Here is a 15,645-nt window from a genome sequence, read left to right on the forward strand (position 1 = left end):
TCATCATTGACCAGGGAGCTAGTGCAAGGCCAGACCGGGCTACAAAAGCCAGACTGGGCTACATGAGACCCTGTCTGCAAAACAAGGGCAGCAATAACCAAAAAGCAGTAGTGGTTACTTGAAGTAAATTTAAAGTACTTACACATCATTCAATTTTCTGTTCACTTTTTCTGAAAGTTTTGAGTAGTTTAAAGTTAAGCACTTTAAATAGACACATTAGAGTTAGTCTTCAGCTAGAGTTTCTAAGCCAGGAGTCCTCTTTTTCACTTCTCTCTCCTCGTACTTGCCTATGCAGAGTTTTTAATCTTCCAGATGACACAAGGCATAGACACTTTCAAAGCAGTAACTGTCAAAGAAATGAGCATCAGAAAATGTAGACTGCAGGTCTCTGGCATGTTGTAATGGTATTTCCTCTGTAGTTAGAAGTTGGGTGATTCTGATTAGGGACAGGATAATGCTGTCATTACGGGAATATCAGGGATGATAATATTTTAGCATATTGAGTTGTAGGTATTGGTGGGCATTCAGAGAATGTTGACCAGTACCGTCTAGTTATAGAAAAAGAAAAGAAGAGAAAAGAAAAGAAAAAAAGAAAAGAGAAAAGAAAAGAATGTATTATGTGGTTCATTGTTAAGAAGTCATCTGGCCTGGTATGAGAGAAGGGGACATACTTGAAGAACCTTTTACATTGCATTAGCTTTGGGATATGCGTGTAGACAGGCAGATGGTGGTGATACCATCTGGTTGTCTCCTGTGCCTTTCCTGTAGTGTGTTGGTTGTTGATTTTAGGCTAGATGTCTTGTGACTACAGACAAGCAACACTGAGCAACCCTGGGAGTTGAGTATAACCAACAAGGTCATCTCCTGAAGCAGGGACACATTAGTGAGTGTGCAGGTATAAAGGTTCAGGCCCCTTTATTCTGAGGAGCTCCTCATTTTTTTTTTTTAATTCCATTTTCAACTTACATAGCCACTCAGCAGCCAAGTTTATATAGCTCCAAAGTCATTTTTGCTTCAGATGCTGGCCTGCCTCTGCTGAAAAGGGCCTTTCATCTGATCCCAGGGGTGAGATGCAGCCCTCCTCAGTGCCTTCTGCGGCTGCCTGTGGTGCTGGGTGCTGCTCCACTGGTACTTAGGGTTACTCCAGTCCCACCGCAGTGCTAGTGTTTATAGATGCCAGGCACACTTCTACCTTAAAGCCTTTGTACTGACTTGTTTACCCCCCCCCCCCCCCCCCCGTCTGTCTGTCTGTCTATTGATCAATCTATCGATCTATCTAACCAACGTACCAAATGGAACATGATCTGTGTAAACTGTACCAGAGCTTACCATGCGTCCTAGGCTGGCCTTGACGTTAAGATCTCATTTTAGCTTCCTGAGTGTGCATTTGCAGACATCTGCTACCATGTCCACTGCTTTGTACGTCTATGTGAACTACTGGCTTCCCAGGACTTTTGTGGCTACTTTGCTTACCCTTTGCCAGAATGCTGCACCTAAGCAGTGTTATCTGACCCTGTCTTTATTTCCTCCGTGGCTCTAATTATAGACTTAACCTGTTTGTCCCAGTATTGTTTATGCCTCCTTATGTGTTGACTGCTGTTTGAGTGTTAGAAGAAAATTGCTGATAGAGCTGAGTTTCTTCTTTTTTGTTTCCCTTTTTCTTTTCTTCAACGTAGAAAAGAAAGCTCACAGCAAACCACTGCCCTCAGATATTGCAGTAATCATGTACACAAGTGGGTCCACAGGAATTCCAAAGGGAGTCATGATCTCACACAGCAACATCATTGCTTCTATAACGGGGATGGCGAGAAGGATTCCAAGACTGGGGTATGTCATTGTAAAACTCAAGAGTGACTGTATTTGTAGCTGTTAAGAGTTCAAACATTTGTGCCATTTTAGTAGATGGTTAAAGTATTCCCCAGGTGTCTAAAAGTAGAAATTTTAGAGAACATTAATTTTAAAAGTCAACATTTTAAAATTTATTTGTGTGTATGTGTGTATGTATGTATGAATGTATGTGTGTCTAGCCACATGTATATGTCTGCATTTGAGTGCCAGCACCTCCTCTTTACTCGTGCGTTAGCACTTTGCTTCTGCAGCAGACCACATTCTGAAAGTGCTTGCCTCCTTGGTTTTCGGTTGGGCTATAGTTGTTCTTTCTGTCTCTAATCTCTATCTTATCAGCAGGGACTCAGATGCTTAGCTTAGCTGTGCTCCATGTAAGCTTGCTGTAGTCAACTTCTGGCAGAGAGCTCCCATAACCTTTTGTAGGCATAAATTTTTTTTGCAATGTACTTTTAGTAATGGTTCAACCTCTCCTTTAGCCCACCACCCACTAGAGACAGTGGAAGAGGAAAGTTATTAGGATATGGGGGAAGTGGTCCTGTTTAGCAAAAGTTCTTTTGGGGCAAGCTCAGTCTTCTGTCTTAGCAGTTTAGTCCTGCAGCAAATACCAAATAGGACTCAGCAGCTGCAGACTAGTCCTCTAGGCAGGCAGACAGCACACCCAGACTGGCAACTTACAGTCCAGTCCTCTCAGCAGGCAGATCACCGGGCACGAACCAGCAGCTGCAGTTGAATTGTGGAGAAACCGCAAGGTTCACCAACCGGCCAGCCTGAGGTGAGGCCAGCTGCCGCAGGAACCTCACAAGCAGTTCTCAGGCGAGTTTCTCTCAAAGGCAGCCTAACCACAGTTGAGCTCAACATTGCTATCTAAGGTGAACCAATAGGTGTGTGTCATTAGGAAGAAGAGTGAGGCAGAGCAAACCAAACCAAAACTCATCTCCCACTGCCTGTGGGGTCAGATTTATATTCCTTCATCAAGTGTCCTTTCATGTTTGCTCTATGCATACATCCTCTCACCTGTGTCTGCTTCAGGAAGACATCCTTTCACGTGTTTGCTCTATGCATACATCCTCTCACCTGTGTCTGCTTCAGGAAGACATCCTTTCACGTGTTTGCTCTATGCATAAATCCTCTCACCTGTGTCTGCTTCAGGAAGACATCCTTTCACGAGTTTGCTCTATGCGTACACCCTCTCACCTGTGTCTGCTTCAGGAAGACATCCTTTCACGTGTTTGCTCTATGCATACATCCTCTCACCTGTGTCTGCTTCAGGAAGACATCCTTTCACGTGTTTGCTCTATGCATAAATCCTCTCACCTGTGTCTGCTTCAGGAAGACATCCTTTCACGTGTTTGCTCTATGCATACATCCTCTCACCTGTGTCTGCTTCAGGAAGACATCCTTTCACGTGTTTGCTCTATGCATAAATCCTCTCACCTGTGTCTGCTTCAGGAAGACATCCTTTCACGTGTTTGCTCTATGCATACATCCTCTCACCTGTGTCTGCTTCAGGAAGACATCCTTTCACGTGTTTGCTCTATGCATACATTTTCTCACCTGTGTCTGCTTCAGGAAGACATCCTTTCACAGTTTGCTCTATGCATACATCCTCTCACCTGTGTGCTCTGGCAAAGCATTCATCATTCGACATAACTAAATTTCTAAAGATACTAGACGTTTCCACTTTAACCTTTGCTTTACTCACCTTCCTTTCAGAGAGGAAGATGTGTATATTGGCTACTTGCCCCTGGCACATGTTCTAGAATTAAGTGCTGAGCTTGTGTGTCTTTCTCATGGATGCCGAATCGGCTACTCTTCACCACAGACATTAGCAGATCAGGTAAATCACATATCTGCAACTCGAAATACTAAATGTATTTTTAACATGTTTTCTCTATCAGTTTACATTGTATCTTCAATTATCTTAATATAAACATTTGCCTTGTATGTCTAGAATATAAGTATACTGAAAGGGTAAATATATCATATGCCTTTGAGCTAAGAATGCCATTAGGATTTTAAGTTAAAGATCTTTATGTAGATTATTTTTTTCCTGTTCTTTAGTCTTCAAAAATAAAAAAAGGAAGCAAAGGAGACACATCCGTGCTGAAGCCAACACTGATGGCAGCTGTTCCGGTAAGAACTGCCCATTCAGGAAGTGCTGTCAGCCACAGGCCATGGGGTGGTAATAGCACTTTCAAACAAATTATGATTTTACCTAAGATTTTTAGTTCTGATAAAATATATCTTTAAAATGAATTCATATCTTGCCAGTGAGGTCACTGAATGGATGAGGTGCTTGCTGTGCAAGTCTGAGGACTGAGTTAGTTCCAAGAATCCACGTAAAGGTGGAAGGAGACACTCAAGTCCATGTAATTGTCCTCTAGCCGCCATGTATGCACCACGGCACAGGCTGCATGCATTGTCCTATATCACATAGACAACAGTTGGAAGTATTAATCATATGGGTGTGATTTAAATATGAAGGTTGCTCATAGAGTTAATGAACTCATTTATGCATCTAGGAAATCATGGATCGGATCTACAAAAATGTCATGAATAAAGTGAATGAAATGAGTGCTTTTCAACGAAACTTGTTTATTTTGGCATATAATTATAAGATGGAACAGATTTCAAAAGGGTGTAGTACTCCACTGTGTGACCGGTAAGTAAAGCCAGTTCTCTGTGTCAATGACAGAGTTCAAATCAACAGCCCAGGGACGTGAGGCACTTATAAGTAGTACAATTACTTTAAGATGGGTGTGGTGGCACAGGTTTGTAATCTCTGAAGTAAGGGGAGGAGGATCCAGAGTTCAAAGCTGGAGGCTGGAAAGTTGTGTCATTGTTAGAGCAAAAGGATGGGTGGAGGGAGAGCAATAGTCGGACACCAGTGACTTCCTTATGCGCTCATTCTCTCTCTCTCAAGACAGTTTCCCTGGCTAGAACTCAGAGGTTCACATGCCTCTGCCTTCTGAGTGCTAGGATTAAGAGTCTGGATAGCTTAGTTGGCAAAGTGTCAGATTGAAGGGGCACACACTGCCACATCAGCCTCAATACAGCTTCTAAAATGGTTGCCATTGAGTCTTACTCCCTTTCAAAAGGCTTACCAGTTTTTAATTCCCATGGTTCCGGGCATTAAACCTAGGCTGAGCTGGTAAGCAAGCACTACCACTAAGCTGTGTTCCTAGCCTTACTCCTTGCTTTTGAGTTATAAGCAATCTTTTTACTAGTGTTTTCAGAAACTTATCAAATAGACATTTGTTTTCTCTTTAAAATTTCTCTCATAATTTACCATTATAATTTTAAAAACTGTAACAAACCCTAATACTTATATATTAGACTTTAAAGAAATTGTTATACATAAATATGCATAAATTTCTAATGAATAAATAAAAGCAGAAAAGTAGTCAGCTTTTACAAATTATGTGAAGATGTGGTGTGTCATAAATACATTTTTATGATAATGAATTCTCCGGTCATAAACAGGGGTATAAACTGTCATCCTCTGTAGAACCAGGGGTTCTCTGGGTCTTTGGTTTGACCAAAGTATTACAGCTCTCAGAAGGAAGTTCGCACAGGCAAGGCCCCAGGTCTCGCCCTCTACCATGGCAGCACCAATGTCAGTGGCAGAGGCGGCGGCAGCGGGCATTGATGGGCAGCAGCGGTGGCAGGAACAGCAGGGGTGTGAGCCTGGCCTGCCAGCCCTGTCTAAGGTCCAGTGATGAATGCTTTGGCGAGAAAACTTCCCCAGAGTGTTACAGCTCAGTAAAACAGCCACTCTCAGATGATTCTTGCTGAAATGACCTGTGCACTTTATTCTGTGTGGATAGGACTTTATAAACACTGAGGGGGAGGGTGGGATCCGGGCGTAGATGCTGGCTCAGTGTAAGATGCTAGTGAAGCTCTGTTAGCGTAGGGAAGGACTCCAGGCGTTTCCCCACGTGACTGATTTACATGATCCAGAGCAGGTGGAGCTGGCCCCACTCCCACCCTACTCGGTTCTGAGTTCTCAGGGTTTGGGCTCACTCAGCATTACCAGCTCTGTGCTGTGGCATGGTCCACTGCCCACAGTAAACAATTGTATATGATGATTCTACCACTTGAAAATTAAGAGTGAGTGACATTTTCTTTGCTTGCTAGAACTGCTCACATTTAAGACAGATGTAGTGGCCCAAGAGAATCTCAATTGGCTGTATCACATTGATTATATTCCTTAATCTCAAAGGCTGCATATAACAACACTGAGAGATTAAATCCTCTTCTGTTGGTTTAATTACTTTTCTATTGGTGTAGAGAGGCACCACAGCTAAGGCAGCTTATAAAGGAAGCGTTTACTTGGAGACGTGTGTGCAGTTTCAGAGGGTTTAGTCCATGGCCTTCATGGTGGGGAGCACTGGCTGGCCTGCAGGAGCTTAGATCCTGATCCATAGGCAGCACAGAGGATGGCAATGGCACTGCTGTTTGATACCTCAGAGCCTGCTCCTTGTGGCATCCCTCCTCCTAAAGGACTATACCTACTAATCCTTCTGACACCTGGGAACCAGATATTCAAGTGTGTGAACCTGTGGGGCCCATTCGTCCAACCCACCACACTGCTTTAAAAGTCTTAAATTTTCTGTTGCTACTTTCAGCTTTGTTTTCCGGAATGTCCGAAGGCTGCTGGGTGGAAATATTCGCCTTTTACTGTGTGGTGGTGCTCCGCTTTCTGCAACAACGCAGCGATTCATGAATATCTGTTTCTGCTGTCCCGTTGGTCAGGGGTATGGACTCACAGAATCTACTGGGGCTGGAACAATTACAGAAGGTAGGTGTCGTCTGAGACCCAGGCAGCCACTCACACATGTGGACCAGTATTAATGTGAGGACATGTGGTGGGCAGAGACTCTGGGGAGTTGGAGAAGGCGTGCCTGATTGTCCAGGGACCCTGAGGTACTAAAGTGGATTCCACACTACTTGGAACTTTCCCCCAGTGCCAGAAAAGACTAAGAGAAGGGCATGCCCATCTACCTGAGTGTATCTTATGCCTTCCTGGGGGTGGGGTGGAGGTGGGTGGGTGAGAGGGCGTGGACTCTTTCTCTTAACCCTTTCGCTTAAAATGTTTTAAAATATTTTTAGTAAACCCCAAACTATGCCTCATAAACATAACAAGTACTACTTGGTACAGTCAGTTTCTGTAATAATTTAGGCTGTTAGAAAAGTTCTCTGACCAAGCAGTGTACCTGTGCCAAGCAGACATGCAGCCATGGCTCAGTTTTGTTTCTAAGATTCTCTTGCAGATGGGGGCGGGCACTGTCAGAGGTTTAGGAAGAGTCACTTTAAATCATCTAGGAAAAGGAAGCTATTGGTTGGTTAACTACACCCTTCAAATGTCTGTCTGTCTTTGCTTCGCAGTGTGGGACTACAATACCGGCAGAGTGGGAGCACCATTAGTTTGCTGTGAAATCAAATTAAAGAACTGGGAGGAAGGTAACAGCCTATTTTTAGATTGAAGTGGGAATTGTGTTCTAGTTTCTTTGGTTCCATATTTTAGAATGTAAAATTCTAAGTGCTCATTTTGTTCATTATATTACATGTGTTTTATCTAGAGCTGAACAGGTGTACTTAGCCTGCATCGATCTAAAGATAGATTATTTTTAGTGTGTGTGTGTGTGTGTGTGTGTGTGTGTGTGTGTGTGTATGTATGTTCCTGTACGTAGAGGCCAGACAGAGATCTGTCATTCCTCAGGAGCCATGTCTACCCTGGTTTCTTAGTCTGAGACTTGCGGGTTGAGCTAGGGTGGCTGGACAGCGAGCCCCCGGAATCTCACTGTTGCTATCCCTGTCTGTGGAGATGACAAGCTTATGCACCAGGCATGGCTTTTGTAAATGATTTTTGCCAATTCAACTCATGTCTCTTACTTGCACAGCAGCTCTTTACTGACTGAGCAGTCTCTCCAGTCTCTTGCTTATCATTTTCTTACAAAAATTCAAGTAAAAATGATAGCAAAAACTCGTGTTATTAAGTTAGGAGGGATGGCATGATAGCTCATTGGGTTAAGCACTTGTCTATGACCCTTAAGACCCGAGTTCAATCCTTAGAACCCATGTGGTTGTCAAATAGAATTGACTTTTACACATATGCTGTAGTTCACATGCACATGGATACACACACACACACACACACACACACACAGAGGTAGGGGGAGGAGGGAGAATAAATGTGATAAAAGAGTAGTGATAATTTAATTTTCAGAAGAAAAAAAAAATCACATTTGCTCCATGTGTATTTTTATATTTTTTTTCCTTTTCCCTGAGGGCTTTAAGCATATGTTGGAAGGAAGTAATTTTTAAAATAATTCTATTAAAAAGTTTATTGTTTATTTTATTTTGAAATAAAAAGTATTGTAAAATGTTTGTGACATATTAAGGCATGTAGGTTATTTGAATTATTGGGACATAACTTTCTAAAGGCTCTAAGGGTTTGATAAAATTTCTCAACTGTTTTTAGCAGAAGTTAGAAATATATTCAATAAATTTAAGCCCAGAGTTAAACTGAAATTATCTGAAAGAACAAATTTCTCACTATATAATAATGTGATTTTACAAAGGGGTCTGTTGTATTATTTAATATGTGACAGTACTTTTATAGTTTGATGTATAGACTGAGTAGAACCTGTATAATTATTTTACATAGTAGGTGGAGGATGCTGGGTTTTAGACTGGAATAGTAGCTTAAAAGCATGGATGTTCATTATTTAACAACTGAGAATTTGTCTCTAGCTTATTGATAATGTTTAGTTACACGGTCTAGTTTGTTTCTCTTGGAGTCTCTTAATTGGTTAAAATAAGATGTCTACACTTAGAAACTAATAGTTTAGAATATTTGTATAATACCTATATGTGTTATTTTGTGTTTATTAATTAGGTGGCTATTTTAATACTGACAAACCACATCCCAGAGGTGAAATTCTTATTGGTGGCCAAAATGTGACAATGGGGTACTACAAAAATGAAGCAAAAACAAAGACAGATTTCTTTGAAGATGAAAATGGACAGCGGTGGCTGTGCACTGGAGATATTGGAGAGTTTGACCCTGACGGCTGTCTGAAGATCATTGGTGAGTATTGCGTCCTTTTAAAAAGCTTATGTGTATGACTGTTTTGCCTCCATGTATGTATGTGTACTGCATGTATGCACGATGTCCTCGGAGGTCAGAAGAGGGTGGCCAAGTCCTCTGGAGCTGGAGTTACAGATGGTTGTGAGCCACCACCATATGGGTGCTGGGAACTGAACCCAGGTCCTCTGCCAGAGTACTACATGGTCTTAAATGTTGAGTCATCTTTTAAGCCTCTGAATTCTTTCTTGAAAGTGTTTTCCCAGATGACTTTACAAAGTGGTGCCTGTGTTTACAGAGACTGTTTTACTAGTGAAAGAGCTTATCTCTGTAATATTGAGGGGGGCTTTTATATCATTTCTGAAATATAACATTTTAAAGAGAGACTAAAGTGTTCTTAAAGCTTGGCATGTTATGAATACGGTTGCAAAAGCTGTTCAGCCACAGATTTGTGGTCATTAGTCACTCTCTACTGTTGGTGTAGGGAATGCTTGTTTTTGTTAGCTGCCTGGCTAGGTTATTGTGCAGTGCTTGTGGTCTGAACTTAGTCCTGGCTTTGCCCAGGAAAACCAAGGAAAGCCTGGCAAGTCAAGTACTGTGACCTACAAGGCAAAACACCTTTCGTGCTTCTGCTGCAGTTTGTTCAGCTTCAGTAGTGCCAGATGCATCCTGGGGTTATTCGGGGCTTCCTGGGAGACACAAGCAAGCATCTGCTTACCCCACATAGGGGACAGATGACAGACTAAATGCTGGTGCCACCAGCGTCCAACTTGGTGAACTAGTGAGTGTCACTGGAGTTCCTTATGGAGTGAGTGCAGGTGAGCAGGAATGACTAGAGACAGATGCAGCAGCAGCGAAAGTCCACCCCAGCATGGGTGAGAGCCCACAGAAGCTGGCGTCCTGGAGCGTCCTGCTTGACCTTGCTGGCAGCTTGACAAGGTGAAGCAGTCTCTTCTTGGCAGCCCAGTTGGTCTGAGCATCCTCTGGGCAGCTTGCTTGGTTTATTTGACAGTGTCTCTTAGAAGTCTTTACTGCTTGTGCAAGCTTGAGGAGGGAGGAGTCGAGTGCGTCTGGTGAGCGTCAGGGACTTCTAGTGTACTGGTTCTCAACCTTACTATGCTGCAACAGAGAACTGCTGTCCTAGGGCTTCTGAGTCATTTCCTCAGTGGGCCTCCTGTTTTTATGACATGTGGATCTTGCGGCGCTTCCCTGCAGGTTAGAAAGTTTCATTGAGAGTTTTGTCCTGTAGGAAATTGTTGACAACACCTGGTCTTGATACCCTGAAGGCCAAAAGGAGCTGAGGCTTCCCGACCTCTGCTCCACATCCTGTCTCACTGAGAAAGGCAGACGGCTTCCAAAGCATCGTCTGCCTCTCTGCACATTTGCGGGTCAGGCCTAGGCCTGTGCCACCCTATCTATCATAAGGATCTCCGCTGTGCTGCTGCACACCTCTCCAAACCTTTCCACTTCCAGTGTGTAATGACGACACCTCATAGTTCTAAGAAACCTTTAATAGCTGCTAGGGGTTGTGTTCAGGGAGCCTCTATCACCCAGCTGCCATTCACCTCCCACCTCTTGAATTGTTTCCTTCCTCTTTATGCTTCAGTGTTTGAGTTGACACAGCTCCGGTCAATAAAAGTCACTTCAGGCCCCACTTGCAAGGATTCCTTCCCAGCCCACAAGTTGGCTGTGTTGTGTGGGTGCTGTGTTTCTGTTCCTCTTTCCTGGTGTGCCTTTGCCCATTGCAGTGCAAAGCTGCTTTCCCTCTGCACTAGTGAGTGTCAGGAGCGCAGCAGCTCAGCAGAATATATTCAAGCCATAAGGATGATGTCCCTTAAGTACAATATTTTCCACAAGAGAATTTACTTAATTGTAAAAGATTAGGGTCTGACTTTATTGTATAATCTCAACTTTAGGGCAGCCATCCATGCTTAGTTGAGAAAAGTTTTAAATGACTTGGTGAGAGTATTCCTATGTGCTTAAGGTGTTAATGACTGTTCTCAATATTTCTGCCTTTGCCCTTTGCAGACCGTAAAAAGGACCTTGTGAAACTACAGGCAGGAGAGTACGTTTCTCTCGGGAAAGTAGAGGCAGCTTTGAAGAACCTCCCACTGATAGATAACATTTGTGCGTATGCAAACAGGTGAGCTCCTGGAGTCTGGGCTGCGGTCTAGAAGTTGGCAGGTGTGCCGTGAGCAGTTGCAGCCGTGTGCTGCGGTATAAAAGTTGGTGGGTGTGCTGGGTGTGCCGTGAGCAGTCGAAGCCCCTGTGGGGCCACCACCTCCTCTGCATAGCTAGTGAGCCGGAACTTCCTGGGATGCTCTCCTCTGTAAGTGTCCTGAGTGACAGAGTTGGGGAAATAAGTTCTTATGCTGCCTCAGTACCTCTGCACAGGGAGGCTTTGCAGACCCAGTCAGCTGCAAGGGCATAAGTAGTAGCTCCCTACAGTCCTCTCTTCTGTCCTGACCTGCAGCTTGGCCATGCTTCCTGCTGGCCTGGCTCACCACAACCTCACAGCCCAGGATATCATAGGCAGCAGGGAATGGAAGTGTAAATTTAGAAGCCTAGAGGTGTATTGGGAACTGATGGAATCTGAGATTAGACCTGACTGCATTTCTGTAATAGTAAGTGAAGTAACTTAATCGTATGACCAGTAATCACAGTCACATGTCTGTGCACAAGGCTAGTAACCTGTCTGTAGCAGCTGACATAGTCATGGGTGTCGTAGGACAATCAACTTAGAAGAGGACTTTGGGCTGCATCCTGGGAGGTAGAGCTTCCGGTGGAATAGTTGTCTTCTGAAATAATTAGAACCAGAAATGTTTCAGAGACTGGATTTTGTTGTTTTGTGAGTTCTCGCTATATAGTCCTGGCTGTCCTGGAACTCACTCTGGACTGGGCCACCCTTGAACTACCTGCCTCTGCCTCCCAAGTGCCGCTGGAATTAAAGGCATGCAACTATTATGTCCTTTCTAAGATGGTGGGATTTTTGAAATATGTGCTTAGACTCGACCAGTTAGCACCCTGTACATGGACGCATCAGTGACTGCGCTTTAAAAAGCCATTTGTTTTCTTCAGCTTTGCTCTAGAGATGGGTTTTATTTACTTAAGAATAACTCCAAGTGTCCTTTTCTTGTCACGGTGCTGTCATTTCCTCAGGGTTAGGCTGGTCCTGAATTCATGGCAATCCTCCTGCCTGTCTATTGTGGGGTCCACAGGCTCTCTGTCCAGCAATTATGCTGTTCTGCATTTCTCAAAATAGTGCCTGTCTTTGTGCATACTAAGTTCCTTTGATGATACAATTCTTCCAATAGCATTGTTACAGGCTACCCTTGAACTTAAGACATCCGTCTGCCTTCTGAGTGCTGGGATTAAACCTGGCTCATCACATGATTTAAACTTGCTGCTACAATTCTGTAGAAAGATAGTTTACAGGTTTTACTCTTCTTACCTCGATTCCACGAATTTACTAATCATTTCAAAGATAAATGAAAAAATGAAAACGTTCTTTAAAAGTGTATATTTCTACTTATAGTAGTTAGACACTTAGAATTTCTCAGGTTGCGGTTTGTTTGCAATGAACTCTGCCAGAGCTCTCAAATGTACTGTGACTAAGTGGTCAGAGGCATTGCATGAGATAAATATGACATGTGATTTTTATGGATGTTTGTGGGTTTTCCAGTAATAAAGAGTTGGCTATAGAGTGCTAAGACGATTAGTAAGCGCAGTACGTGTTAACTTTGGTCCTTGACTAAGTTATCCTTTGTGTGTTTCAGCTACCATTCTTACGTAATTGGGTTTGTTGTGCCAAATCAAAAGGAACTTACAGAGCTAGCTAGAACAAAAGGATTTAAAGGAACTTGGGAAGAGCTGTGTAACAGCAGCGAGATGGAAAATGAGGTCCTTAAAGTGCTTTCTGAAGCTGCTATTTCAGGTGAGTATGCTGGCAAGCCAGTCCATAGAAGTGAGATGGAAAAAATGTCCTCGTCTATGAAACAGTTAGCTTAAAAGGGCTGGAATGCATCCATTCCTGCCTGTAAACGGTTTCCACCGTGCAAGCCCTTCTGTAGAGCATGCAGTATCTTCTAAACTGAGTTTAAAATAAACATTTTAAAAATTTGAGGTGTTCTTTTAAATTGTATGCATGGCACTATTATAATAGTTATATAATATGGAATTTACCAGTGTCTTAGTTATTTTTCCTGTCTCCTGCTAAAAGCACTTGGACTTAAGGGAGAGAGACTTTTGGCTCACAGTTCAGGCTACAGTCCTTGACGGTGGGAAGCTCAGGGTGGCAGAAAGCTTGAGGAAGCTGGTCAGTCACATTTATCCATTTTCCTGCAAATATCTCATTCTCCTTGAAGTAAAACTCCTCCCTCTCAGATTCCAGTCCCTGGACTGCACGGGGTAGTGTGGTGTGTGTCCTGGCCCAGTGAGTCTATGCTCTCTCGCCTGTCTTGCTAGTGCTGTGTGCTGTCCTTTTGTAGCTTGATCATGGGTTGGATCCCCATGTAAATGAGTTGTTTTAATGGCAGAACTGCTTTCTGTATATCTTACACCTATATCATTTATTTAATTTATTCTCCTATGGATAAATAATTTGTTAAATGTTTTTTGCTATTATAGTTCTCATATTTCAAAAACATATCTTTGAATATCAAGAGTGGGCCTGATGCTATTGGGGTTGCTTGTTCTGTTGGGTACTTGGTGGGCGGGCCTCAAAGAGCACCCGTTTGCTGAGAACTTTGACTTCATCTCTTGTGGGTGTGGGTTTTTAGTGTTGTGTTTTCTTCATTTCAGCAAGTCTGGAAAAGTTTGAAATTCCACTAAAAATACGTTTGAGCCCTGACCCATGGACTCCCGAAACTGGTCTGGTGACAGATGCCTTCAAGTTGAAACGTAAAGAGCTTAAAACACACTACCAGGCAGACATTGAGCGGATGTATGGAAGAAAATAATTAGTTTTGGCATTGGTTTGCTACAGCGAGCTCAGATCAAATAGGAAAATACTTGAAATGTATGTCTCGGGCCGAGGCAAACTCCATTCCTCATATTAAATCCCGGCTGTTACTTCTCACTACGTCACCATTTTTAACTGACAGGATTAGTAAAGTATTAAGACAGCAAACTCGTGTCTGTCTGTTCCTTCCCCTGCTCCAGTTTGCTTCTGGCATCTGTGACTGTGCTTGTCAACAGGAGACTTTTTCAGAATCGTACTGGGGAAGCAGCGATTTTACAGCCTCAAGTTTTTAAACATGATTTATATGTTCTGTACAGTTGTTCAGTTTGTAACTTTTTAAAGTTTGGATGTATAGAAGGATAAATAGGAAATATAAAAATTGGTTATTTGGGGGGCTTTTTTACTTATTGTATTTAAAAATAAAAGGGTATCAATGTGAAATTATGTACATTTTAAATGCTTATGAATCAAGTCATTGTTGAACAAAAGATTTGTTGCTGTGTAATTATTGTCTTGTATGCATTTGAGAGAAATAAATATACTCAGACTTATGTTTTAAGAAATTTCGAATATATGCCTGACACTGTTGGGTTTATATACTTGCTTTTTCTGTTGGGGAAAACAGTTTGCTTGGCACTGCATTGAAGTGAAAGAGCAAGTAGGGGTACATAACAGTTCACTCACAGAGCAGCTCACCACAGAGCAGCGGTGGCCATGGGTGTGGTGGTGGGTGAGGGGAACCAGGGCTCTGGAGTTTCGCTCACATCACAAAGTACTTGTTTAGAGACATCCTAGGACAGTGTTCTCTGTGTTCTCGTATGTTGTGTGTTGGACAGTTTTGTCCTTGTTGAAATTTAACTCTTACCTTTGGAGAAACTTTGTAAAGGAGGGGAAGTGTGTTAATACTAGGAGCCGAAAATTTACCATGGTTGCTGGAGAGCATTTGTGTCTGCCTGATGGCTTGCCTTCAGAATGATTGTGTTAAAATATTTTTATAAAAATGATTTAAGTCACGTGTGTATGTGTGCATGCAGTGATTAAAGATGTCAGAAGGGGGCGTCTGATCCTCTGAAATGAGTTAAAAGCTGTGGTGAACCAAATTCTACTTTCTGTAAGACTGGAGCATGCTCTTAAATGCTGAGCTGTCGTTCCAGCACTCTTTCAAAGGATTTGTTTTTCTTTTTTAAAAAATAGAATGTAAGTAAGCTTCAATGCTTTTGGAAAGATACTAACAATTGTGACTTGAAATGTCAGCTTAAAAGGCAGTGTCTCACCAGTACAGTAATGGCTGATTGAACAGCAAATAAAGCTGGTTAGTCCGCATCAGAGCCTCTTCAGAGTCTTGTATAATTTACGTTTAGAACTGCGTTTAGTCTAAGGCGTTAGAGGGCAGGGCTTTTTTTTTTTTTTTTTTAAGATTTATTTTATTTCTTTCATATATATGAGTACATTGTCGCTGTCTTCAGAAACACCAGAAGGAGATATTGGATCCCATTACAGATGGTTATGAGCCACCATGTGGTTGCTGGGAATTGAACTCAGGACCTCTGGAAGAGCAGTCAACACTGTTAGACACTCCAGCTCCATAAGTCATGACTTTGCTTGCTTGCTTTCCCCCTCCCCTCCCCTCCTCTCCCTCCCTTCCTTCTTTCCTTCCTCTGGAAGAACAGCCAGTGCTCTTAACTTCTGAGCCATCTCTCCAGTCCATGAGGGCAAGTCTTAAAATGCCAGAAAAGAACATAATACT

At 42.7% G+C, this 15,645-nt stretch overlaps 1 protein-coding gene across 3 annotated transcripts in view; it reads left to right on the forward strand.

Annotated features, from left to right (window-relative positions):
- The window catches only part of Acsl3 (acyl-CoA synthetase long-chain family member 3), a 49,919-nt gene extending 34,695 nt beyond the window's left edge, over positions 1-15,224 (forward strand). For all 3 annotated transcript variants that reach the window (NM_028817.3, NM_001033606.2, NM_001136222.1), the window contains 10 exons: positions 1,677-1,827; positions 3,562-3,685; positions 3,910-3,981; positions 4,371-4,510; positions 6,477-6,649; positions 7,237-7,311; positions 8,750-8,941; positions 10,967-11,081; positions 12,715-12,872; positions 13,739-15,224. In NM_028817.3, the coding sequence (NP_083093.2) occupies positions 1,677-1,827; positions 3,562-3,685; positions 3,910-3,981; positions 4,371-4,510; positions 6,477-6,649; positions 7,237-7,311; positions 8,750-8,941; positions 10,967-11,081; positions 12,715-12,872; positions 13,739-13,896 (1,358 nt within the window). In that variant the 3' untranslated portion in view covers positions 13,897-15,224. The remainder of the gene's footprint in view (positions 1-1,676; positions 1,828-3,561; positions 3,686-3,909; positions 3,982-4,370; positions 4,511-6,476; positions 6,650-7,236; positions 7,312-8,749; positions 8,942-10,966; positions 11,082-12,714; positions 12,873-13,738) is intronic.
- The last annotated feature ends 421 nt before the right edge of the window (positions 15,225-15,645 follow it).

Source organism: Mus musculus, chromosome 1 (genome assembly GCF_000001635.26).
Source record: "Mus musculus strain C57BL/6J chromosome 1, GRCm38.p6 C57BL/6J".
Classification (NCBI taxonomy): domain Eukaryota; kingdom Metazoa; phylum Chordata; class Mammalia; order Rodentia; family Muridae; genus Mus; species Mus musculus.